Consider the following 25,003-nt stretch of genomic DNA (forward strand, 5'->3'; position numbering starts at 1 on the left):
AGGTTCATAAAAATGGCATCAGCAAAAGAAGAGTAGTAACACTGAGATTAACTGTAGAAGCAGAGTTCAATATTATTTTTTCCTACTGTAGGTTTTGAAAAAAAAAACCTTATCTGAACCTGGAATCTCCTTTAAGTGAACATATATTCCAGTTTTTACTAAGTTTTCACACAAAAAGTATACTAATTTGTAACAGGATATTCTTTGCATGATTGGTGTCGACAGGATCTTGCCTCATTTTCAACACTATTCCCTCCCACTTTTTCCATGGGTGGATGAGAAGAGAGAAATTCATTCTTTCAAATTTGTATTACTAGAAAAGGGGGAGGACTGCTTCTAGAAGGGGACAGGAATTTCATCAGAAGAACCTCTTGTGCTACAGTTATTTTATATATGGGTAATGAATATATGTTCTTCAAGTGCTGCAAACTAAAACTCCCAACAATCCCACCCAAATGACAGGTGGTGAAAAATGTTGGAAGTTGTAGTTCATAAACTTGGCAGAACAAATAGGACTGGAGTCATCTTGGAAAACTTTGGAAACTCTTACCTCTTCATATCAAAATGCTTGTGTAAATATATCCTTGGAATACTGTAGAGAGATTGTGTGAGTGAAATTTCTTGTGAAACACATGTGTTGTAATGTCTTTACAGCTCCTAATTGCAAGATGTATTTATGTGCCATCATTAGCATTCAAGGGTTGATTCTGTGTAAAGCAAAAATTCAAAACATCCTTCAAACATGTTCCCCCTCTCAGCAATGTCCCACAATTTATAATTGTTATAGTCTTAACAGAACTGCTTTTCATCAGTGTAAAGATTTCTCAACAGAAAAACAGATTTTATCCAACAGGAGTCCTGTATGCTTAAGTCAGTCTTATCACAGCTTGGCTGGGGAATGTTGTTAGCACATACAATATCATGAAGATGGAAGCAGCGAAATAAATTTATGGTGTTCTTTCCATGCTGCTGGCTACCATTGGTTTCATATGCCCACGGGATAATATAAAGGAATTATTAACATATCACAGTAGATTCATTTCTTATTTCTAAAAGCAATATTACTTAACTATATTTAGATTAAATCTCCACTTCATAAAAAGCCTCCACAAAAGAGACCGAAAACAAGACGTTGCAATGACATCAGTAAATATTGCGGCCCAACTGGCAAAGGAAAACTCAAAGACTGTATTGTTTGGAAGCATGCAGAAGAGGCTTTAATCCTGCTGGGGATAGACAATGGCTGGAATGATGATGATGATAATGAGGTTAAATCCAATGTTATATTAAGAGCCAGTTTGTATAGTGGTTAAAATACCAGACTAGAAACTGGAAAACCCTGAGTTCTACACAAATGAAATAATGAGCAACTTTTAACATTTTTCTTTTATAGCGAAGATAAAAATTTAGAATCAGCTGTTGTCAAAGTCATCATCCCCAAAGAGCAAAATGAGCTGTTAGAATCTGCTTCCTGTCTTGTAGCAAAAGAGCTTCTCCGAAAGGCACCAGAGTTAATCACTCAGCAACTGGCTCATCTTCTCAGAGGTGAGAGATTGGTCTTTATATTAAATACTGAAAAGTTTAATGGAGTGTTTCTGCATCCACTCATGCAGTGAGACTGTGATCCATTCTTTGGTTAACAATCCTTTTAAAAACCACAGGAAGCTGCAAGAGACAAGCAGAGTGAGAAGAGTTTGTTACATATTATGCAGAATATTACAAGTAGGCATGGCTGGAATGTCTGTTGTATTGTTAGATACCAGTGTTATGTGAAGGCAGCCACATGAAAGAACTAAAGCATATCTCATATAGCTCTATTTTTTATATATGTGGGATTAAGGAAATAATGCCATAAGAAGTGTCCTAAATGTAGATTGTCGTACGTTTACGACCACAGTCGGAAGTAGAATTTCCATTGGTAAGCAAGGCAGTTGTTAAGTGCCCAATTTTATGATCTTTTTTGCTGTGGTTGTTAAGCAAATCACTGCAATTGTTAAGTGAATCATACCATCATTAAATAAATCCAGTTCCCCCCATTGAGCTTGCTTAATGGAAGCTGGCTGAGAAAGTCAAAAGTGATGATCACATAATTCCTAAAATACATGCCAGTTGCCAAGTGCCTGGATTTTTGATTGCATGACCATGGAGATGCTGCAATGATTGTAAGTGCAAAGACTTTTTTTTAGTGCTTTTGTAACAAATGAGTTGTAAGTCGAGAACTATACGCAAGATGCCTTTGAATAGATATATTGTCTAAATTTGTCTGCCATTCCATTTTGACAACTTGTGGTGATGCAGAATTTCTTTAATATGTAAAGTCATACCATTAGATATCAATTAACCACTGAAATGTTTTCGGATGCTGTATTAGCTTTCTCCTTTTATGGATTAAATAATCAAAGCATTTTTTGAAGGTTGAAATAACCAAAGTTAAGGAGTTTGGTGAAACCAATCCAATTTTGGAAAGAGGACTGTTACCCGTTTTATTCTTCCCAAGATTTGAACCCAAGATTTCAAATTAAACATTTCCTCCATGCTGCTTATGATATTATTGTCTATGAATAGTGTTCCCAATTCAGATAGAATAGGCAGAGAGATATCAGCAAAATTGGCAAATGTTTCTGCATGGTGATGATGTATCTGTCCAACAGACATACAGATTACATAAGTGGAAAAAAATAAATCAACACATGAGGAAGATAATGTTTGGCCATTTCTGTAACAAGTAAAATAATAATTAGTTTTAGAAGCATAGAGAAGAACAAGTGAAAAACTTAGCAAATGAAGGCGAATGTAACGTGTTCCAGGATACTGTTGCAGGATCCAATCTGGATCAGTCATGAGACCAGAGGTTTAGTCTTCCAAACTTTTGGGACTCATTCTAGAGCCCATCTTCAGGAAAGTTCTCTCTAACACAGAGGTTTTCAAACTTGGCCGCTTTAAGACTTGTGAACTTCAACTCCCAGAATTCTTGAAGTTGAAGTCCACAAGTCTTAAAGCTGCCATGTTTGAAGACCTCTGCAGAATGTGTGTTTTGGGCTATTCTATTTATGTGGTGCCTAGTTGTGTATGGGTTTTTTTTTTTATATTTGAAAAACTTAGTTTTTAAAAAAGAAGTGTGAGAAGAACATTACTGAAAAGCAAACACAGAAGGACTAAGAATATAGTCATAATAATTGCCATAGTTTTACCAGCCCTACAAGATGCTTTTTCTCTGGAAAATTAAGAGACACGGAAGGTAAAAAGGGAGCCAAGCAGGGGTGAAATCCAGCAGGTTCTGATAGGTTCTGGAGAACCAATAGCAGAAATTTTGAGCAGTTCCGAGAACCGGCAAATACCACCTCTGGCTGGTCCCAGGAATGGGGAGGGAATGGAGATTTTGCAGTATCCTTCCTCTGGAGTGGGGTAGGAATGGAGATTTTGCAGTATCCTTTCCCTGCCACACCCACCAAGCCACACCACGCCCACCAAGCCACGCCCACAGAACCGGTAGTAAAAAAATTTGGATTTTACCACTGGAGCCTAGGAATTGTTTAACTCTGAAAACTTTGCCTTCATTTTGAAAATAATTTGTTCAGGAGTTGCTAAATTTGATTTGTTACAGAGAATAGCATAATTACATTCACTGTATGATTACTATTGGGCTAAATCATTTAAAGAAATTGACCAAGCTCTGGTATGGAAGAAGAGCAGTACTGAAGCTGCAGCAGATACAGGAAGCCATGTAATCAAATGAATGAACAGACCTAGGAAAAATGGACAATCTTCCTCTGCCTGCACAATTTACCATCACAAAAACAAATATATGAATCAGTATGATTCAGAAAAATAAGCGTAGAGATGGGGCTTGCCTGCCATTAGCACAAGCAATGCTGTAAACTAAGAAAATAATTCAATGCAGTATTTGCAGAGGTAATTATCATGTGAGGTAAGTTTCATATTTAAAGCATTTTTAAAGCTCTGCTTTTCACTGGCACTCTTGCCAATTCTCCATTCTACACAATAAATTAATTCTTCCCAATAGACTTGAGCAAAACTGCCTCAAGATTCACTGTACTTCAAGACAGGCTCTGCTGTTACTTGAGCTCTGCTCCAGCTTTGGATTTATGCCAGAAGCAAACAATTAGAAAACCTGCCGGAGACCTGAACCTGTATCATCTTATTTCCCTAGAGGTAGCTAGTAAGGAACTCTTGCCAAACTCAAGACCCATTAAATTGCTGAATCATTACATTTTTGGCTGCAGCCAGCTGTCAAGGATATAATTTGGTAACTGATTGTCAAGTATCTTGAGCCATTGCATTCTCTTCTGTTTGTTTATATAAGGCCATAAAGGATGCCACAAGGTACACAGATTGTAACATAAACAAAAACAAATTTAAGTGAGGAAAATATTACAGTACAAATAAATTATAGAACAAAAATGACATCCAGTTGTTAAATAATATGAAAGAGATTGTGTTAATTTTTTTTAGCAGCTTGTATCAAATATATGTGTTTAAAATGTTTTTAAGGAGTTTGGGAAGACAACCTGCATCTTAAAAATGTGAAACAGATTCAAAAGGTTTTTAACTTTTTCTATACGGTTATAAAAAACAAAATGGCCAGATGAGAGATGGCTTGGAGAAGGATCTAGGCTTTGGAACAAGAACACATCTGTGGCTCATGGAATTGTTAAAGAAAAATGTGTGGAAGTCATTCCTTAGAAAGCAGAAACAGAAAGTGGACACCAAAGTTAAAAAAAAGATTTTAAGATTTTTAGTATTTTGGGAACATGAAATAAAAACAAGTATATTTTCTGTTTTGCTATGTTATAAAGACATTAATAACTAGAATTGCTCTGTGACTGTCAGGCAAATTCACCTGGCATACTGATAACATAGTCTGCAAGGTACCAAAATTCCAAGATTATGGTGGAATTTTACTTTACTTTACTTACATGCTTACATAATTAATTAATTAATTATTAAACAATTAATTAATTCATATTTGCATAACTACCCATCTAACAAAATGTGACTCTGGGTGGTTTGCAATAATTAAAAAAAATACTAATATAAAAAAACCAATCAATTACAATTTAATATTACAATTAAAAAAGGATTGAATGACAGATGGAGTCATCTGGAGAATGATTTTGGGGGCCCCAAGCCTGATGATATAGCCAAGTCTTCAAGGATGTGAAAAGTTAAAAGGAATGGATCCAGTCTGATCTATATGGATGGTGCCTTTGCAGAAAAGTCCATCTCTGGGGTCCTGTAAGATGTAGCTCTTTAGCAGACGGGATCTGCAACATACCCCTTCTGCCAGATTTGATGGGATGGGCAGATGTAATTTGGAAGGGACAGTCCCTCAAATTGGTCTTCATTGCCTGGACCATTGCCTGGTCCAGGCAATGAAGGGCTATAAAGTTCAAAACCAGACCTTTGAGTTGAACCCAGAAATAAATTAGCAATTTAATGCAATTTGTGGAGCAGGAGTGTAATGTGTGCCATTCTAGCTGAAGCTTCTGTATACTTTTCAAGGGCAGATGCATGTAGAGTGTGTTACAATAGTCCCCACTCACACTCTGGAAGATGACCAGGGTATGAGTCACTGTGAGCAAAATCTCCCAATCTAGGAACAGACACAACTGATGCTAAGTAAAGCTGTGCAAAGCCATCCTTGGCATAACTGCTACCCTCCTTGAGCAGGACTCATGAGTTGAGAAGAACTCCCAAATTGCACAGGGCTATATGGGGCAGTGCAATCCCATCCAGAATCAAAGATGACATCGTCCCAGGAACAGAAGGCCCCAAAATCCAGAGCCACTCAGTCCTGATCTGTAAAAACAAAACAAAACCAGGAGAGGTTGATGTCTTTCAACTATTGCTTTTGGGCTTATATAAGTTGCTCTAGGAAGTTGGGTTAGTACAATCTGGTGAATGTGATCAAACATCTTAGTATGCTCTTAGTTCCATCTATATTTTTGTTAGTCTCTAGCTATGTGATCTCTTAGAGGGCTCCTTCGTGTGGTTAATGCAGTTATTTTTCCTATAGTTCTTGAATTTTAAACACATCCTCTAGGCTTTTTTGGGGGACGGCTATCCGATGGCAGATTAGGCTGTTAGCCCCTATTACTGAGATTTGAAATACTGTACATTATTGTATTCAATCTATATTGCCCTCACATGGTAGGCAGTAATATTTGTCCCTCTTCCTGCACCTTGCTTATAGTGGAACAATTACACAGCAAAAGACTTACAGTTACAAATGCAATTACGAATCACATACAATATACATTTTTATTTTTAATAGGTATTTTTTAAAAAGCTACATTATTTGATCTGGTGGGATCAAATTAGGAATTAATTAGGAATGTTTAGTTTTATAAAAGAAAAATCCATTAGACTCTAATTTCTATTCCTCTTTGATTTCTGCTGGAGGTAGAAGAGCCTACCTTGCCTAAAGCTCTTTCCATCTCCTGCTCAACTCACTCCTACCTTCCTTGTTTGCCTGCTAATAACAATACTTTCCCACTATGACAATGATGGGCTTCCCTTCTGCCTTTCCTGACTTAAATACCTTTCTCTAAGCCCCCTTGAAGCAAAGGATTTGGGCTGGAAAGGGAGAGTAGCAGAAGACAGCATTACAACAACCATCTGGCTTGTTAAGTAAGAGAGAAGTAGAACAAGGAAGTTTGGATGCTTCTTTGTGTTCCTCTCTGCTGCCTGATGGAACAGCAAATATCCAGCCACAAAGTTACCTAGCTCAAGAATTTATGTCTCATCTTAACTGATATTCTAAACTGACTTGGCAAAAGCTGGTGTGCAATTATTGCTCAATTCACTATCAATTACATAATTACATTGTGTTGACAAGCAATAAATTAAAATAAAATTAATTAAATCATGGTACAACCACTGCTGTATTGAAGCACAGTCTTCTTTATCTTCTTTTTTTATGTACAATTAAGCTCCCAAATCGGTGCACATATTTTTGCAAGCTTTAATTCTAAAGTAATGAGCCTTGGTTGTTTTACTTGGCAATTTGGATCTGATAGTTTAAACTATTTGATATTATGTACTTTTTCTTTTTTCTTAGAACATTTCTAAGAACATTATCCAGTAGAGGGCTAATTTAGGCCTTTTGATCTGTAAGCTAGTTTAAGCTTCTAAAGCAATTTTGGGCCTCAATGTGCATTCATAAACAATGATAACCACAGCATCTCAAACTTCTTTATGTTGTAATCACTTAGAGACCAGTTGATATGAAATCATCCTTATTTATGACCACTATTGCATCATTCAAAAATTTGGGCAATATTGTACATATTATAGACACAGCAAAACTAAAGTACTGCAACCAATTTAGTGTTCAGCTACATTTTATAATTGTTTGGTAACCTCAGAAGGTACAACTTCTGATGGTGTTGATCGTGGTTTTCTTTTTGGAGTACTTACAATTTTCTGCTACCTGCATTTGTTTCTAATGATTATGGAAATGCTTCAAATGGTGATCATTTCATACAAGGTATTCTCCAACTTGGTGTCCTCCAAATTTGTTGAGGTAGGGAACTATAGTCGCAAAACATCTGGAGGGTACTGTAATTGAGACTTATGACCACAATTGAGCCCAGAATTTCTGTTGCTAAGTGAGACAGTTATTAAGTTAACTTTGCAACTCCATTTTATGACTTTTCTTGCCACAATTGTTAAGTGAATGACTGCAGTTGTTAAGTTAGTAACATGGTTATTAAGTGAATCTGGGTTTTCCATTGACTTTGCTTGTTAGAAGGTCGCAAAAGGTGATTATATAATTCTGGACCCTGCAACCATTACAAATATGAGTCAGTTGCCAAGTGTCTGAATTTTGATCGTGTGACCATGGGGATGTTGCAACGGTCATAAGTGTGAAAAATTGTCATAAATCACCTTTTTTCAGTTCCATCATAAATTTGAACGGTCACTATATGAACTGTTGTAAGTCGAGGACTACTTGTATAGCCTTCATATATGCTCAATCATGTTGTACAATCCTGTCAAGAGAAAGAATACAAGTCTACGAACAATATCCATAATTGTGAGCTGGTGTTCAAGAAGTGTTGCCTGAAAAAATCAAACTAGACATAACATGGGACATCTATACTGAGATTATTTTTACAAAAAAAGTCATTGACAGAGGCAGAACTATATTATTATAGTATTATATATACTAATAGTTGTTTTTTTTTAATTTGATTTATATGCCGCCCTTCTCCGGAGACTCAGGGCGGCTTACAATGCGTTAAGCAATAGCCTTCATACTTTTGTATATTTATACAAAGTCAGCTTATTGCCCCCACAAATTGGGTCCTCAATTTACCTACCTTAGAAAGGATGGAAGGCTGAGTCAAGCTTGAGCCTGGGGAGATTCGAACTAGCAGTAATTGCAGGCAGCTGAATGATAATAACAGGCTATTAGTCTGCTGCGCCACCAGGCTCTATTACTATTAGTTTGCTGGGAGTAGGTGGATAATGGATTGAAAAGAATTCAACATTAAAATTGCCTAAAAATTGTTCCTGGCTATAGTAAAAGTATGGCCTTCTGCCATTTTGAATGTTTAAATAGTTTACAAATTACTTTTTTGTACAGTATTGTTGGTTTCTCCCTTTATGGAAAATAGCCATAGTTTTGAACAGGGATAAGGGATAGTTAATTTTGTTTCTTCACTACAGAACTGATCATGCATGTAAACAATTCCTAGTTTGTTCGTTTATTCATTCATTCATTCATTCATGATACTAAGGCATATACATGTATCCATTGTGTATCATGAGAATATTAAGAGGATGTATTTTTTTCAAACATGAATAGAAATTAAACCACAGAAATTTACAGCTGGATGGTGTGCAAAGTACAAAAGCTCTATAAATTAAAACAAGTAAATAGTGAATGATGAAAAAATAGTCACTTAAGTGAGAAGGCAGTATAGAAATGTGAAGAAAGAAAGAAAGAAAGAAAGAAAGAAAGAAAGAAAGAAAGAAAGAAAGAAAGAAAGAAAGAAAGAAAAAGTAAGTAAGTAAGTAAGATAGTTTTATCAGAGAAATTGCTGCCTGGAGATATGAAACTAGATACCGTAGGTAGCCAAATAGTCTGATCTGTCATAAATATTCTTATGGGTGAAAAGTCTGCCTTTTGTGATGTTATTGTGGAAAACCTGAAACAATTAATATGCAGAAGCTCTTAGCAGTTCAAAGGTTAATCCATTTAGAGACATTTTGGAGCTGAACAGCCAACAATTTTAATAAATAAATAATACATAAATGCAGGTATTTAACCTTCAAAAACGTCCCTTGGCTTTTTAATGTCATCCATTAATATATGTTGCTGTATTCTTATTTGCACAAATTATTTTAATAACATTATACAGTAGATGGGAAATTACGCTTTGGGAAAAACTCTTAGCTCACTTAGAAGGAAGGCTAATTATTAGGTAGTTTTAAGGATTTTTTCCCCCTTTATTTTCCTGCATAGGCCAGAACTGGTACTATAACATTATCAAGCAATCCCTTTTAGGCATGTATAGTTATTTTTATATTACTAGCTATATTTTTAAATAAGACAATAGTTTGTCCCATAGCTTAACAAGCAGCATACAGACATTTCTGCTTGAGGAAAACTTCTAAATTACTAGGAAAACTTCTGATTGTAGTATTAATTACAGCCATTCATTTAGTGACCGTTCAAAGTTACAACAGCACTGAAAAAAGTTACTTATGACCATTTTTTCACACGTACAAGTGTTGCAGCATTCCCATGATCACATGATCAAAATTCAGATGCTTGGCAACTGGCATGTGCTGTATTTATGACGGTTGCAGTGTCCTGCGATCATGTGATCCAGTGGTGGGTTGCTACAGGTTCGCCCTGGATCAGGCGAACTGGTAGTGGCGACGGTGGGAGGCTCTGCCCACCCGCCCAGACGTCTCTGCGAATACGCAGAAGTGTTGTGTGTACATGCGAGTGCGAGCACGAGCAAACCCGCGACCAAACAGTAGCAACAGGATTTGAATCCCACTAGTGATGTGATCCCCTTTTGCAATTTCCTGACAAGCAAAGTCCATGGGGAAGCCAGATTCACCTAACAACTGTGTTACTAACTTAACAACTTCAGTGATTCACTTAACTGTGGCAAGAAAGGTGGTAAAATGGGGCAAAACTCACTTAACTGTCTCACTTAGCAACAGAGATGTTGGGCTCAATTGTGGTTATAAGTCAAGGACTACCTATATTCCTTGGACTGTGGGTCTGAAGATACATTTTTCCAGATTAAAAGCAAAGGATGATTTCTTTGTGGTAAGAAGATAATTTGTAGGAACAAGTATATTAAAAAGATAATCATTGAACGTGAAGAAATGTGAGAGAAACTACTAGAAATAATAAAGAATGAAAAGAAAGGATAGAGAGCTATTTCTTTAATAATTATTTACATTATTTAATAAATTAATTGTAATAGTTGTCTTTTTTTAATGAACTAATTTCTTTTAAAAAAAAAACCTTCAGGGAGCATTCTCTCAAAAGTCATGGATGAAGATGTCCTTAAGATTCCTGGAGAACAGGAAGAAGTTCTTTCATGTTTGGAGGAGAAATTCCCAGAACTTTCAACCCGAAAAGACATCATCACCTTCCTTCAGGAGGCACAGCTGCATGACGATGGTACAGCATTGCTTTAATTTTTTCCTTTATTCTTTATTTGAGCTGTCCGATACTTTCTCATTAAATGTCTGCCGGACTCTTAATTTTATTAGAATAATGAGTAGTAATTTCTGGTTTAGTTCCTAGTCTGAATGTTGGCTATAATCTAAACAACACTTGTTATGCGATATGTCTCCATATATTTGGCTTATTTTATGTTGGCTCAGTACCAGTCATTTTGAACCAGCAATTCTGAAAATGCTTAGAAAAGAGTGTATGTTCTCTTATTGTGTCAAAATGTTTCCACTATATATGAGCCAAAAGATAATAATTTGGGAGAATATTTGGAAGTTGGTATAGATATAGATATACAGTAGATCATATATTTCATATATTGGAAGCCAGGTCTCAAGGTCCTGAAATGCAAAAACAACATGGATTCCACTTTCTCTGTTTCCCAATGCTACTGCAGCTCCCTCTACAATGGGTTGCCATTCACTGAATCTCTATACGAAAACATATCTGAGTAAAAGTTTAAACAATAAATATGATCTGATTACAGAGTAAATATGAAGTTCCTGTAAAGCTGCTGCCCCTCCTTCATTCCTTTGTATCATAATCCTTATATTACAGAAATTGTTCTTGACTAGAAAAGAACTATATTCCAACAGGTTCCTATTATGTTTGCATTGATAGATACTTTTGGTCATCTAGATTTATCTCAGACTGACCAAGTAGATGAATCTTGTCAATATCAAAAGAGCTTTTGAATTATCATGTTTTCTTGGAAGAAAATTAGAAATCATATTCCTTCTCTTGTGCATGTGTGTACACATACACACACACACACACACACATATGCACACAATTTATACTTAGCAAAAACAATTTTAAGCAAAAATGAATGATTTTCTATCTATTCCACAGAGCTGAGGATTGAGGAAGCTTTGGTCAAGGATCTCAAAGAGGTGTCAGACGGAGAAATAAAAGTAGCAGTTAGTACCATATATATCAATTTGGAGGTAAGGAAAAATCAAACTGGAGGCTTTTACCAGAAATTACCTGAAGTTATTCTTATATTTTTTTTATTGTTATAAGGATTTTTAAAACTGTTGATGGATTTCTTTTGACTTACTTTGTGTTGTTAATATTCTAGAATAGCCTTTTCTAGTTTGGACATTTGAAATATATACTCAAACAATCCTGAAACAACACAAGGCCTGAATCATTTTATGTATGATTATCAAGACCCTAGATTGCAGAAAGCCCCTTAAGGCCTGGTAGGTGCATTTCCTAATTAAACCAATAGAGCAGTGATTCCTAAACATTTGCCTTCATTACCCAAAACCACTTATTAGAAAGTCCTTCTTTAATGTTCCTGTAAAAATTAGATAATGGGTTTGTGTGTTGTTACCCAAAGAAAAACCAGCTTTATCCAGTTTGTCTTAATTTACCTAGGTTTGGGAAACATTGCCATAGGGCAGGGGTCTCAAACTGGCAACCCGCGGGCTGAATGCACATTGCACAGACCATACCCACCCCAGTTCTGCAAAGGGGAAAAAACATTGCGAAACATTATGTGACGGTAAAGTGATGCTGCGAGTTTGACACTTGTGCCATAGGGGGTGACTTATGGCTGGGATTTATCATCTTATTAACATTTTCTCTGTTGTGTATGTCTACCTACACATAACAAGATAGTAATGAAAGAAAGGTAACCCAACCCTAACCTTACAAAGGCTACATGTTTCCATGTAAGAAGTAACAGATAAACTTTTATAATCTGCAATTAAAGTTTTGAAAGAAATAAGGACCAGAAAAACTAATCCAGACTTTTCAGGGCTAACAGCATTGGCAAAACAAGATTTTAATATTATAATGCACTCATAATCTGTAGTCTCATAATCTGTAGTCTCTCCATCCTTACCTGTCCAGGTTGAAGGATTATAGTAGTAGTGCAACTGCCATTACACAGAGACAATTTTTCAATTGTTGGGGGTATGTTCTATAAGGCAACTAAGCAGAAAAAGGTATGGGTATCAATGAGCCTTCTTTGCCAATGTAGCCATAATATAGTTGCTTAAAAATAATTGGAAACATGGATTAAGTATTGTTTGGAAAAAAAAGAAAAAGATGTGTGTTCACCCAGATAATCTACTATTTTCAGCTTTTCTAATTTTCCCATTAAAGAAATGCATTGTATCAGTGATTGATTATTCTTGCATACATATTTATCATAATGGTATCTGCTACATGGTAAGAGATATGCACCACATACTGTGACTGGCATTTTTATTTCCTAGGAATTCAAAATTATTTGTTATTGGGCATGTTGCTAAGCATTATAGATTGAACTGCAGTGTTGATATCTGCCATTCTGCTTGGTTTTAAATGTTTTTGGGCGGACATTACAAAATATAAATTTGTCAGATATGTCTGTTTAATATTGATGGGATATTTTGAAAAGTAGAAGTAAAAATCTCTGGTGGAAAATTGTTCTTGAGTTCCACTGCAGAAAGACATAGATAATTGCTGCGAAGAAAACTGTATGAACAGAAAATCACCAGGAGTTGAGCTGGACATAAGGAGACTTAAATTTTTCAGAGTTTCGATCACATGAGAGGCCTTGTATTAAATCACAGCTAGACAACCTGTGACCCATTGGGTCATCATTTCAGAGATAGATTAGCTAGATATATCTAATATTTCATATTATGTCCTAAATGTTTTATATGTTTTATGTCCTAAAATGTTTTGTAAAACTTGCCAAATTTCAATTCCACAGGAGTCACAGGTTCTGGATTTTGGATGTATTCTGTAAATTAGCCCATTTGAGGTACCTTGGTTCAAAAATTATTGCCCTAGGATATACCCTTTTGCCCAGTTAAAATCATTACAAAGAGTTTTAATAATTTCTAGATTGTACAAAGCCTTAAATGCTACTTTATGGACTATTTTCAGGCTGATTATAGAAATTCGATTTCAATTTAGAAAACCCAATAAAAGTAAGGTACTCTTTAATATTTTAATAACGACACATGAAATAAATTTCAGACTTTGTAAAAAAAAAATTCTCCAGATGCTTCTTACAAAGACATAGGATACGAAAAATAAATGATTTATGGAGCTGTAGGAATGTGACTTTTGCAGACTACCTTATGTCTAAGGAACATTAAACATAGGGTTTTTGTTTAGCAAATAAATAACCATTCACTTCAATGGTTGCATAGCCTGGACTTCTCTGCATATTTTTGCAAAGATAAGGAGAGGCCATTAGGGATTTAATATAAAATAAATTGCCAAGGGGTCTTCTTGTAGTCCTAGTCTTTCTGCCACATGGTGTGTTACTAATGTGCATAAATGGGCTTAAATGAATGTGTTATCTGTACTACATTTGCAGTGTGTATATAGATATTATTTTAATTGCATTCTTTGTAAAAGAACATATATCATATTTTTGGATCTTGAAAATATTCTACACATAAACAGATTGTTTTCAAGTGTCAGATAATCTTTGCCTATAGGTGATGTTTTGATGTATCTGTTGTACAGCAGGAAGTATACTTTGATTTTGTCCTGTCATATGTATTCTTAGTTAAGTAATCACCTTCTAAGAATAAATGGGGCAGTCAAGAGATCCATTATCAAAACTTTCTGTTCACAAGGCTATCATTTAAACTTGTGTACCACTATGGAGGATGGTAGCGGTGATATGTTGATGCTCTAGGTCAAATTAAAACTCACATCTGTAATAATAAACACCACATCTGCATTGGCTTAAAAATGTGATGCCTTCTAAGACTGTTTCCAATTTAGATAATTACTAAAATGGACTTGAAACATTAATTTGTCTGTACAATAAAGTGATATTTCCTTGTTTTGCCCATACATAAATGTGACAGATAATCAGGTTAGCTAGCTTAGAAGCTTACTAAGTGAAAATAATGCAGTTCTTGAACCTAGTCGTTGTACTATAATTATAAACCATGTTTATAACCAAGCTTAACATATGTCTACCTAACTATATAATGGTTTATATAATAAAGCATGCTTAAACAAATTATGATTCTACATGATGCATGTTGTTAGGGGCTGGGGATTCTTTGGAAATCCATATAAAAAGATAAATCAGTACAGAAATTATGAGCATCATTGGCAGGCCAAAAGGCAAAATCTGAGTGGTGGCATGGCAATTCAGTGGCTATCCCTTTTATATTTCCATCATTTGGACAAAAATCCAGCTTGCTGTGAATGCCCTGACAAAAATATCCACTGTACATGTAGAAGTTTGTCATTAAATTATGTTATTTGTCCTGAGGCTGGATATTCTCACTATCACTGTCTATTGATTTTTCCTAGATTATATAATGGCTGTATGATTTGTACAAGTTTACCAGTTGCATGGGCTCAATTCATCCCAAAGTCTGTAGGAAGTCAAGCGACATTTCGGGAGGGGGGATTTTATTATTGCGCTATTGTGTATAAGAACATACATACTTCTTGTAGTTTTATTCCATTCTTCATGCAAGGATTTCACAGCGTCATGTATTGTTTTCTCCATTTTTATCCATGAATAGCCTGTTTGTTCCAAAGGTGTTTTTTTTTCCCTTCAAAAAGCAACTGGACTTTCTTGGGGTTTTTTTTCCTCTTTGAAAGTATTTTAGGTCTTGTCCAAGATACTTCTTCAGTTCTAACTGGTAGGGAATGTAAGAAGCTTCTTAGATGAGAAGCAAAATGTTTTCAAAGGAAAAAAATCAAGAAAACCCAGTTGCACTTTGGGGGGGGGGAAGCACGACCAGGACATGAATCATTGAGATTCTCCGCAAACAATAGTCTGTTAGGTACACTAGATACAGACATCACTGTGTTTTAAGGCAACGAACTTCATAACAAGGCAGGATTTGAATGCCAATGTTTACTGCTCGAGTATATGAATATATTTTATGTCCATAATGATTTTATTTATTTATTATTTATTTATTGGTTCAATTTATATGCCGCCCTTCTCCAGAGACTCAGGGCGGCTTACAATGCGTTAAGCAATAGCCTTCATACTTTTGTATATACCTGCTTAGTAGGGCTTTCCCCCCCCCAAGCGGTGTTCTTTTTTATACAAAGTCAGCTTATTGCCCTCACAAACCGGGTCCTCATTTTACCTACCTCAGAAGGATGGAAGGCTGACTCAACCTTGAGCCTGGTAAGATTTGAACTTGCACTTAACACCAGGCAGCTGGTGTTACTTAACAGCACTTTAGTCTGCTGCGCCACCAAGGCTCTTATTTAGATTCCATGCAATTTGAAGCTAAGACAACCAAACTGCATCTCTCCAATATTTCCAATAAAAAGATTAACCTATTGACTTTTTTGTTCTATCATACTTTGGAAAAGAAAAGAAAAGTTAGGTTCAGTAAAGAAAAGTTAGCATTTTTGTTCTGGGGATCGGACTTGCTGGAAGCAGACTGCAGAAAATGAGGAGGGCAGAACAATTCTGAACTGAAGGGTTAAGAGTTTCTATTCCTTTTTTTCTTATTGTTGCTACCATACAGGGGTGAAATCCAGCAGGTCCTGACAGGTTCTGGAGAACTGGTAACGGAAATTTTGAACAGTTTGGAGAACCAGTAGTGGAAATTTTGAGTAATTTAGAGAACTGGCAAATACCACTCTGGCTGGCCCCACAGTGGGGTGGGAATGGAGACTGTTCTGCCCCAGCTACGGACCCCAAAGAACACAGCACACACAAAGTCACAACAACGACCACAACAGAGATTTTGCAGTATCCTTCCCCCAGGAGTGGGGAGGGAATGGGGATTTTGCAGTATCCTTCCCCTGCCATGCCCACCAAGCCACACCACACCCACCAAGCCACGCCCACAGAACCAGTAGTAAGAAAAATTTGGATTTCACCACTGCTACCATGTTATAATAAACAGATCTATATAGCATGTGTTTCTTCCTTTGTTATGGATCCTTGCTGACTCTTCCATTCTTTGGCTGCTGTATCTCCTCAGCAAACGTTCTACCGTAATTTTGTCCCTTATGTACATATCATAATAACTAGCTTTGTATATTAGGGTCATACATAACAAGGGATCATAACAAGGAGAGGTAGGATCTGATTTGCACATTTTACTGCCTTTTAGGGGTTTATAAAAAGAGTTAATCTTCAGTACCACATCTTTCTTCAGAATTAATGTGGTTTCAGGTAGCTGCAAACGGGCCTTTGTGCTATTTAACTTTCCCAGATTGCCTAGTCAAAACACTAAGGCTTTTTCATCATTAATGCACTATTAGTCCTTATGTATACTTGTAACCAAATTCATGGAAGCTATTGACAATAAAATTTTGCCTTTTCTAAATCCCAGTTCTGGGACACTTCTCTCCCATCAATGTGGGTTGCTCCCGGTTCTGTCTGGTTCTTGAGAACCAGTAGTAAGAGCGGCGGGAGGCTCCGCCCACCCGCCTGGACATCATAAGGTACAATCTGTGCATGTGCAGAAGCATGCGCTAGCGAAGGGAGCACACATGTGCACTCCTGTTGCGAACCGGTAGTAAAGGTAAGTAAAATTCACCCCGTCTCCCATAAGGCTTTCATCCTTAGGCACATACAGTCCTGCCTAATTATTGGATCTTCTATAATGCCTGTGAATGTCAGATGCTGCCATTTATTAGTGTGCACAGAATTGGGCCTTGCAGTTAAATTTTTAATATATAATATAATATATATTTAATATAAGTGTATATAAATATATACACTTAATAATAAGTGTTGTCAGCACGTAGGTCTTTTCCAGGGAACTGAAATTCTGTTCTGTTCTGTTCTGTTCTATTATTCTATTCTATTCTATTCTATTCTATTCTATTCTATTCTATTCTATTCTATTCTATTCTATTCTATTCTATTCTATTCTATTCTATTCTCCAGACCTGATCTAATCACTTAATATTTCTGGTCCAATATGCATGTTTGCTGAGCTGATTTCCAGTTTTATTCCTCAGGGTTTTTTTGTTTAAGGGCACAGTAGAAACTCACTAGAATTTTATATTTTCATTTTATTTTTAAAATCACATTTGTCACCCTTGTTGCTATTTCAGAATATTATGTATAGTGGAGTAATATCAAAACAAAATTTGGGCCAGTTTAGCTATTGAGAGGAGACTACTTTCTTAATCATTCTTCATGGCACAAGACATTTTGTATGGAACTTACAGTACAGTATATTCATTTATTGTGCTAAATCATTTTATATCAGGAAACATCAGCTTAATGCTAAAATTCGTGCATCTCTGGCCTACTATTAGAAATGCAAAGACTAAACATGTTTCAAATAGCGCTCTGTGCTGCCAATGATGTATCAACGCCCTATGCCATTACTCTTTTCTAAATGTGATAATAATGTGATCTGTTAACATAAAAAAAGTTTGATGCCACAAAGCAGCTGGAAATGGACAACTGAAATATGCATATATCTAACTCATATCATCAAATGCACAGTTTGATATATGTTGTTAAAAGCTTTTCATGTCTTTCTGTTCTTCTCAAGCAAAAATAGCAGCTTTTTAATGTAAATTGACAGGTTTTGTAGCACCCATTCCTAACTGAGATATTTTACTAGTTCCAAACATTATTGGGTGAATAGGGATAGCAATGTTTAACCTAAGACATTTTTGTGCTAGTAATGTCAGGATTTGTAGGATAGATGCTCATGAACAATTGCTACAGTATGTGGAGGCTAGCTTCAGTAGCTCCCTACACACTTCTTGATTCCATAATAGTTTTGCTGCTATCTTCTCTTGTTGGTCCTGAGTTTAAATGTGAAATTCTTCTTCTGGAGAAAATGGAAAGTCATGTAAGGCCTTTTCTATTATTATTATCACTTCCTTTGGCCTGCCTTAAAGATCTAGCTGTAAACATCCCCTCTGGTGTAACTGAAGTGCATTTTTTGTGAAGTGCAGTGTTGGACTGAGAAGCAGGATTGCAAATCCCCTTGGGGTACCCGAGAATCAAGGATATGTGCTACATAAGTGCAATATTCACTCTTGATTTCCTGTGTTTAATACTGATCTTAAGAGCTTTCTACTCAGATTCAGTGGCTTTTACTCAGGTTTCCTCTCACTGGATATTGTTTTGCAATAGTGCAAATGTATCTTTGTCAGCAGCTGTATTCAGGATAGACTCAGTACTTAGAATTGGTTCGCTATAGAGATCCCCTTTTATGCCTGCTGAATGTAATTTGTAATGAAAGATAACGAATCACAAACGTAAATAAAATACATTATAAATGTATTAGCAACATATATTAGCCAGAATTATTCTCTTCCCCACTTCCTGTCCAGTTGTTCTATTGCAGTGATGGCTAATTTTTTTGCCATCGTGTGCCAAAAGCGGGGGGAGCCTGGGGGGGGTCACACACGGACGTGCCCACATGCATAATTCTATGCACCCTGCCCTCCTGTGCATGCGCGTGTGACCCTCCCGTGATCCCCCCGCTTTTGGCATGCAATGGTGGGCCCGATAGGCCTGTTTTTTGCTCTCCCCAGACTCCAGAGCCCCTCTAGGAGCATGGGGAGGGCAAAAACGGCTTTCCCCACTACCCCGGAGGCCCTCCAGAGGCTGGAAATGGCCCGTTTGCCGACTTCCAGTGGGAGCAGAAGGCCCATTTTTTGCTCTCCCCAGGCTCCAGAGTCTCTCTAGGAGTCTGGGGATGGCGAAAACGGCGTTCCCCACCCCCCAGAGGCCGAAAACGGCTCATTTGCCAACTTCCAGAAGTCCCAAGGTTATGGCTTGCGTGCCCACCGATATGGCTCCACGTGTCACCTGTGGCACGCTTGCCATAGGTTCGCCATCATGGTTCTATTACATCAGCAAATATTAAGGAGAAAATGTTGTGGACTATTCTTATAAAGTAGGTATGTTAGGGAGCTTGGATATACAGAAACTGGTTAACATGGTAGCTATGGTCAATCACAAAGTATTCAATGTATCAGCACACAAACTAGGGAAGAAACTACAAGTTTCTCTTTGTCAACTTCTCTCACTTTGCTACTCCCTCTTCTGCTATCATGCATCTCAGACATTGGTCATGGTAACACTGAATGTAGACCCATGTTGACAAATCTGATAATATCAAGAGTATATACTCAACTTTGGATGTTCAAGCCTCTAAAACTGGCACTAAGGTTGCCATCAGTATTATCACCAGAGATACATATTTTAAATTCTGAACAACTTTACCTATAAGCATAGACTTTCATCTTTTATCTTAAATCTGTCCCTCTTTTCATCTTTTATGAAACACATTCTTTCTTTGAAAATTAAAGTAACACTTCTATTTCAGTTAAAGTTTTATCATAATATTCTAATATAGGATTTAACTTTCTATATTTGCTAAAGAAGGATGTGGGCCATTTTTTTAAAAAAAAAGCTAAATACTAATGTTGACTTTCATGAATTCATGTCTACATTTAGTATTATTTTTTTACATTAATAAGTTCCTTTGCAAGCTTTCCTTTTTGTTTAAATTTGGAAAGTGCAATTATATTGACATATGGTGATAATGTAATAAATCTTAAGGGTTAGAGGTTGAAGGAACCATGGCTTGTCAATTAGCAATGTAAATGAAACATTCATTATCCAACATGCTGAGAAGTTGATGAAGTGTACAATAATCTGATCCCAAGTTTTTTCTGAAATAAGTCATTTTAGATAATAGGGTATTTATGAGGATCAAGGACAATGGTTTGGATTTCTTGTTATTTTTATTTTGTTTCAATATTTAGTAGAACATAGAAAATTAATTTTGAAATCCTATTAAATTTCAATGTGCCATAGCAGAAAAATATTTAAGCATTTAGAAAATTATTCTATGCAATCAACTGTGTCTTTCTCAATCCAGTATAACCTGACTTAATTTAGCTGAATTCTCAGTATTAAAAACTTAAGGTTACATATTAAAAAGTTCAACAACACATGAAGAACTATTCCTAATTTTGGGATCCACTTTAGAAAAAGTTGCAAATAATCCCGGGATAGGAAGTTAACTGTGCATGTGTTACCATGGTCATCACTATAACGGAGTCAATTTTTTAAATTTTCTATGATGGCAGTTGAAATCAGCTTTTCAGGTTAATATTTTCATTCATTAAGTTGATGTTGGTGTTGCGACTGTTGGCATAATGGTTAGTTACTTCAATCAGTATGAATACAGTTAGCATCACCATTCTTGGGCACATGGAATAATGATATATAATAAAAACATGGAGTTTTACAATCTCTGCAAAAATAGATTTATTTTTAATAATTTATTTAATTGTATTAATCAGTGAACATTTATTATCACTCATTCATAAATTATTTTTCCAAGAAGTTCAGGGAAGTGCATGCATTCTTCCCTATCAATGCAAGAATGCTGTTAGGTAAAACACACTGAAAAGGAATTTATTGTCTAGGATTCCTATGGACCCTACTGTGAAATTCAAACCATCGCATCACAGTGGTTTTGTATTCATAAACAAAATAACAACAACAACAAAAGAATACTGCAATTTCCTAACTTATTATGACCAGACATTGCATTGATGCAATGCAACTTATACCTAATACTTTCAAGTCCGCTATTGTGTCTGTGGAACCCCCAAACACCAACTGGCTTGTTAGAAAAACCTTGAGAAGCATACTGTATAAAATGATGTTTCTCTGGAAAGTTGCAGCCACCCAGTGGCCAGGAAACATAATTTCAAAGCAAATGTTCATACCCAAAGATAGTCAAACAATAACCGAAATGCACAAAGGCATTTCAAACTGTTTTCATGTGAAACGTAACAACTCATTCCCACACTGGATTAATGTCAATAGTTCATTAATTAAATATTTAAATATACAGAATCTAATTATTGAACTATTGACATTAATCCAGTGTTTCTTGTCTGATGCAATTCAACATTTTATATTTTTTAAATTAAAGAGAATTCTTTTTATTGTATGACAATCTGCAAAAACCCATTATGTCCTTTAAGTTTCATTGCTTAAAATATTTTGCCAAACTCTTTGTATGAGTTTGAACAGTTCCTGTCATTTGTAGAAACTGTAAATGATTAAGAAAGCAAACATGAACTTTTGTTGAGATAATTAAAAACCCAACTCACATGGATGCATATGAATAGATGAAAGTCATGCTAAAGAGCCATTGTAATGAATTCAGATTGCATGAAATATTTAGAGATATTAGAGTCTAACATTTAGAAATAATAGAGCTTTAGAATATTAGCCTCGATTTTTATTTTGAGTGACTATTACTTGAGGGGGGTTGTTTAGTTGTTTATCCCACAACATAAATTATGGGGAACTGTTTAGGTGTTTTGACATAAAGGAAAATATGGCCTTTATAATGAAGTGGCTCATGGAACTGCACCTCTTTAAAGAGTTACTACATGAATGTTTATAAGCCCGCAATCTTTGTTGTTGTTAGTTGCGAAGTCATGTCCGACCCATCGTGACTACATGGACAACTTTCCTCCAGGCCTTCCTATCCTCTACCATCCCCCGTAGACCATTTAAGGTCACGCCGACTGCTTCAATGACTCCATCCAGACACCTCATTCTCTGCCATCCCCTTCTTCTTTTGCCCTCAATCATTCCCAGCATTAGGCTCTTCTCCAGTGAGTCCTTTTAAGATTTTGAATAGCTCAGCTGGAATACTGTCATCTCCACTAGTTTTGTGGTTGCTCAGATTTCCTAAGGCCCATTTGACTTCACATTCCAGGATGTCTGTCTCGAGGTCAGTGGCCACTCCATTGTGGTTATCAGGGACGTTAAGCTCCTTCTTGTATAGTCCTTCTGGAATCTTTACCACTGCATATAAATACCAGTGCCAAAAAAGCAACTGTAAGCAGCTGTACCCCCTCCACAGTGCTTATCTGTCTGTTCCTTTGTTGCTCATACAACTCATTGATGACTGCTGGTGTGTTTTCCCAGTGCTCCTTATCTGTTTCCAGCAGCTGAGTCCATGTTCTCATCCTATTCCTCCAGTTTGTGCATAACTTTTTGGGTTGCCAATCTGGCTATAAAAATGAATGTATTGTGGCATTTATTTGTAGTTTGAACCAAATGATTATAAATAAATGAAGGATGTCTGCTGGGCTTAGACATAGAGGACTTGTAAACTAAATAAAAAAAATCAACAAATAGTAACATTATGCTGCAATAGCTGCTATTAACATCCATTAGCAACCTCGATGGCCTGTTTGAATTCGATGCATCATTTGCTATGAAAGGTTTTTCCTTTCAAGGTTTTAGGAAAACATTACTTCATTTTCAGAATATGTTAGTAATAGAGTACTATTCATTCTGTATCCTGAGATTAAAACTCATGTATTTCTCATAGGAGAACTGATGACTTCTTCTTTGTATATTATATACTTGAATGCCTGGTTTTGGTATCTTCTGCTCTGATTACACTTGGCTGTCTCTTTAAATCATAGGTCTTCAAATGTGGCAGCTTTAAGACTTGTGGACTTCAACTCCCAGAATTCTCCAGCCGGCTATGCTATTCTGGAGGTTGAAGTCCACAAGTCTTAAAGCTGCCAAGTTTGAAGACCTCTGCTTTACATCTTCCATCTTCACTACATTTAGCAAACTTATTTCTTGTCTAACAAACTGCATAGTCCATTCTCTTAAAATGGAAGTAGTAGAAAAGAAAAAAAGATGTGTAAAATTGAGAAAAGGAACTTAATTATACGGTATTAAAGGGAACTATGTTTTATATAAAGTTTCAGTTAAGCCACTTAATTTGATATTGCTGCTTCTGTCTCACCTCCTTCCTTCTCAGTGGCTCTCGGTTCCTTAAAGAAAAAATGGAAGGGAGAGACCTAGAACAATCTGACTACAGTAGTAAATTCTAGAAGAAAAATAAGATTGCTCTAATAGAGTACAGATAGTTCAACACCGCCATCTGGTGGCTGTAATTGTTGGGAAATACAGTTGTTTCTTCAATTGTACACATACAGGTAGTCCTCGACTTACAACCATAATTGAGCCCAACATTTATGTTTCTAAGTGAAACATTTGTTAAGTGAGTTCTGCCTTATTTTACGACCTTTCTTGCCACTATTGTTAAGTGAATCATTTCAATTGTTAAGTTAGTCAGTAGCACGGTGGTTAAGTGAATCTGGATTCCCCTTCTGACCTTGTGAGAAGGTCATGAAAGCTCCACACATGCATGACCCCATGACACTTGCAACCGTCATAAATATGAACTAGTTCCCAAGCATCTGAATTTTGATCACGTGACCTTGGGAATGCCTCAATGGTCATGAGAAAAACGATCATAACTCACTTTTTTCAGTGCCGTTGTAATTTTGAACGGTCACTAAATGAACTGATGTAAGTCGGGGACTACCTGTACTGTACACCTGTGTTATTTCTTTACAGGGTTGGCAGTGTTACGCAAAATACACTAACAAGATGAGAAACACAGAAAAGGAATAAATAAAATGTTAATTGTCAATATTAGGCAATAAAGGCAATATTAATTGTCTAATTATTGAAACCATTATTTCAGAAGTGGGCTGCTGGGGGTTCATAGAGTTTCAGGAGAACCTCTAGCTAAGATTCTGTGCAGTTTGGAGAACCCCCAAATCCCACTCCTGGCTGGCCCTGTGCACCCTCCCCTCCCAGGAGTCCCCATGCAGCCCGTTTTAGATGCAGGTATTGCAGGGCGCACGTGGAGGCTCAGGGAGGGTGAAAAAACGGGCCTACTGGAAGTTCAGGTAGGCTGAAAATGGGCCCATTTCTGGCCTCCAGAGGCCTCTGGAGCCTGGGGAAGCCGTTTTTGCTGTCCCGGAGGCTCGAGAAAAGCCTCTGGATCCCCCACCACCATGGCCACGCCCACCCAGCAACCGAGCAGAGAATCCCTTACTAAAATTTTTGAAGCCCACCCCTGCATTATTTTGATCCTAGTTTCTAGTTAATGTATTCTAAACTGAGGAAAGAAAGGATACTAAGTGAGGTTGTTGGACATTTGATTAGATGCCAAAGGCTTTCTTCCATATTACTTATTTTGTTTCCTTAATACTAAGAATGTCTAACTGAAAATTGTTACAGAAGAACAATCCTATAATAAGATTAGAGTGCTCTGGCAGGGTAAAAGCAAGAATGGAAATGCTTTCTCATATTTCTGACATTTTCCCGGGTTTTACAGAAATTCTCTCCTACTCTACAATAGAAGAGAGTTAATTTATAACAAATCTGAAATGTTATGGAGGCATACTGTCAACTCGTTCTGCCTTGCTGAAAGATTTACTATTTTTTCAAACTATTTTTAGAGATTTTTCAAGTTTAAATTCCCAATTTTG

General features: G+C 36.5%; 1 protein-coding gene across 7 annotated transcripts in view; it reads left to right on the plus strand.

Annotated features, from left to right (window-relative positions):
• PRUNE2 (prune homolog 2 with BCH domain) overlaps positions 1–25,003 on the plus strand; it is a 112,198-nt gene that overhangs the window by 24,531 nt on the left and 62,664 nt on the right. For all 7 annotated transcript variants that reach the window (XR_015732238.1, XR_015732237.1, XM_034410202.3 and 4 more), the window contains exons 4-6: positions 1,394–1,545; positions 10,523–10,675; positions 11,582–11,676. Coding sequence is in view for 5 of the 7 variants with exons in the window: in XM_034410202.3 (XP_034266093.2) it covers positions 1,394–1,545; positions 10,523–10,675; positions 11,582–11,676 (400 nt within the window). In the remaining 2 variants the exon portion in view is untranslated. The remainder of the gene's footprint in view (positions 1–1,393; positions 1,546–10,522; positions 10,676–11,581; positions 11,677–25,003) is intronic.

This window comes from Pantherophis guttatus, chromosome 2, assembly GCF_059756535.1.
Source record: "Pantherophis guttatus breed Tessera chromosome 2, ASM5975653v1, whole genome shotgun sequence".
Lineage (NCBI taxonomy): Eukaryota > Metazoa > Chordata > Lepidosauria > Squamata > Colubridae > Pantherophis > Pantherophis guttatus.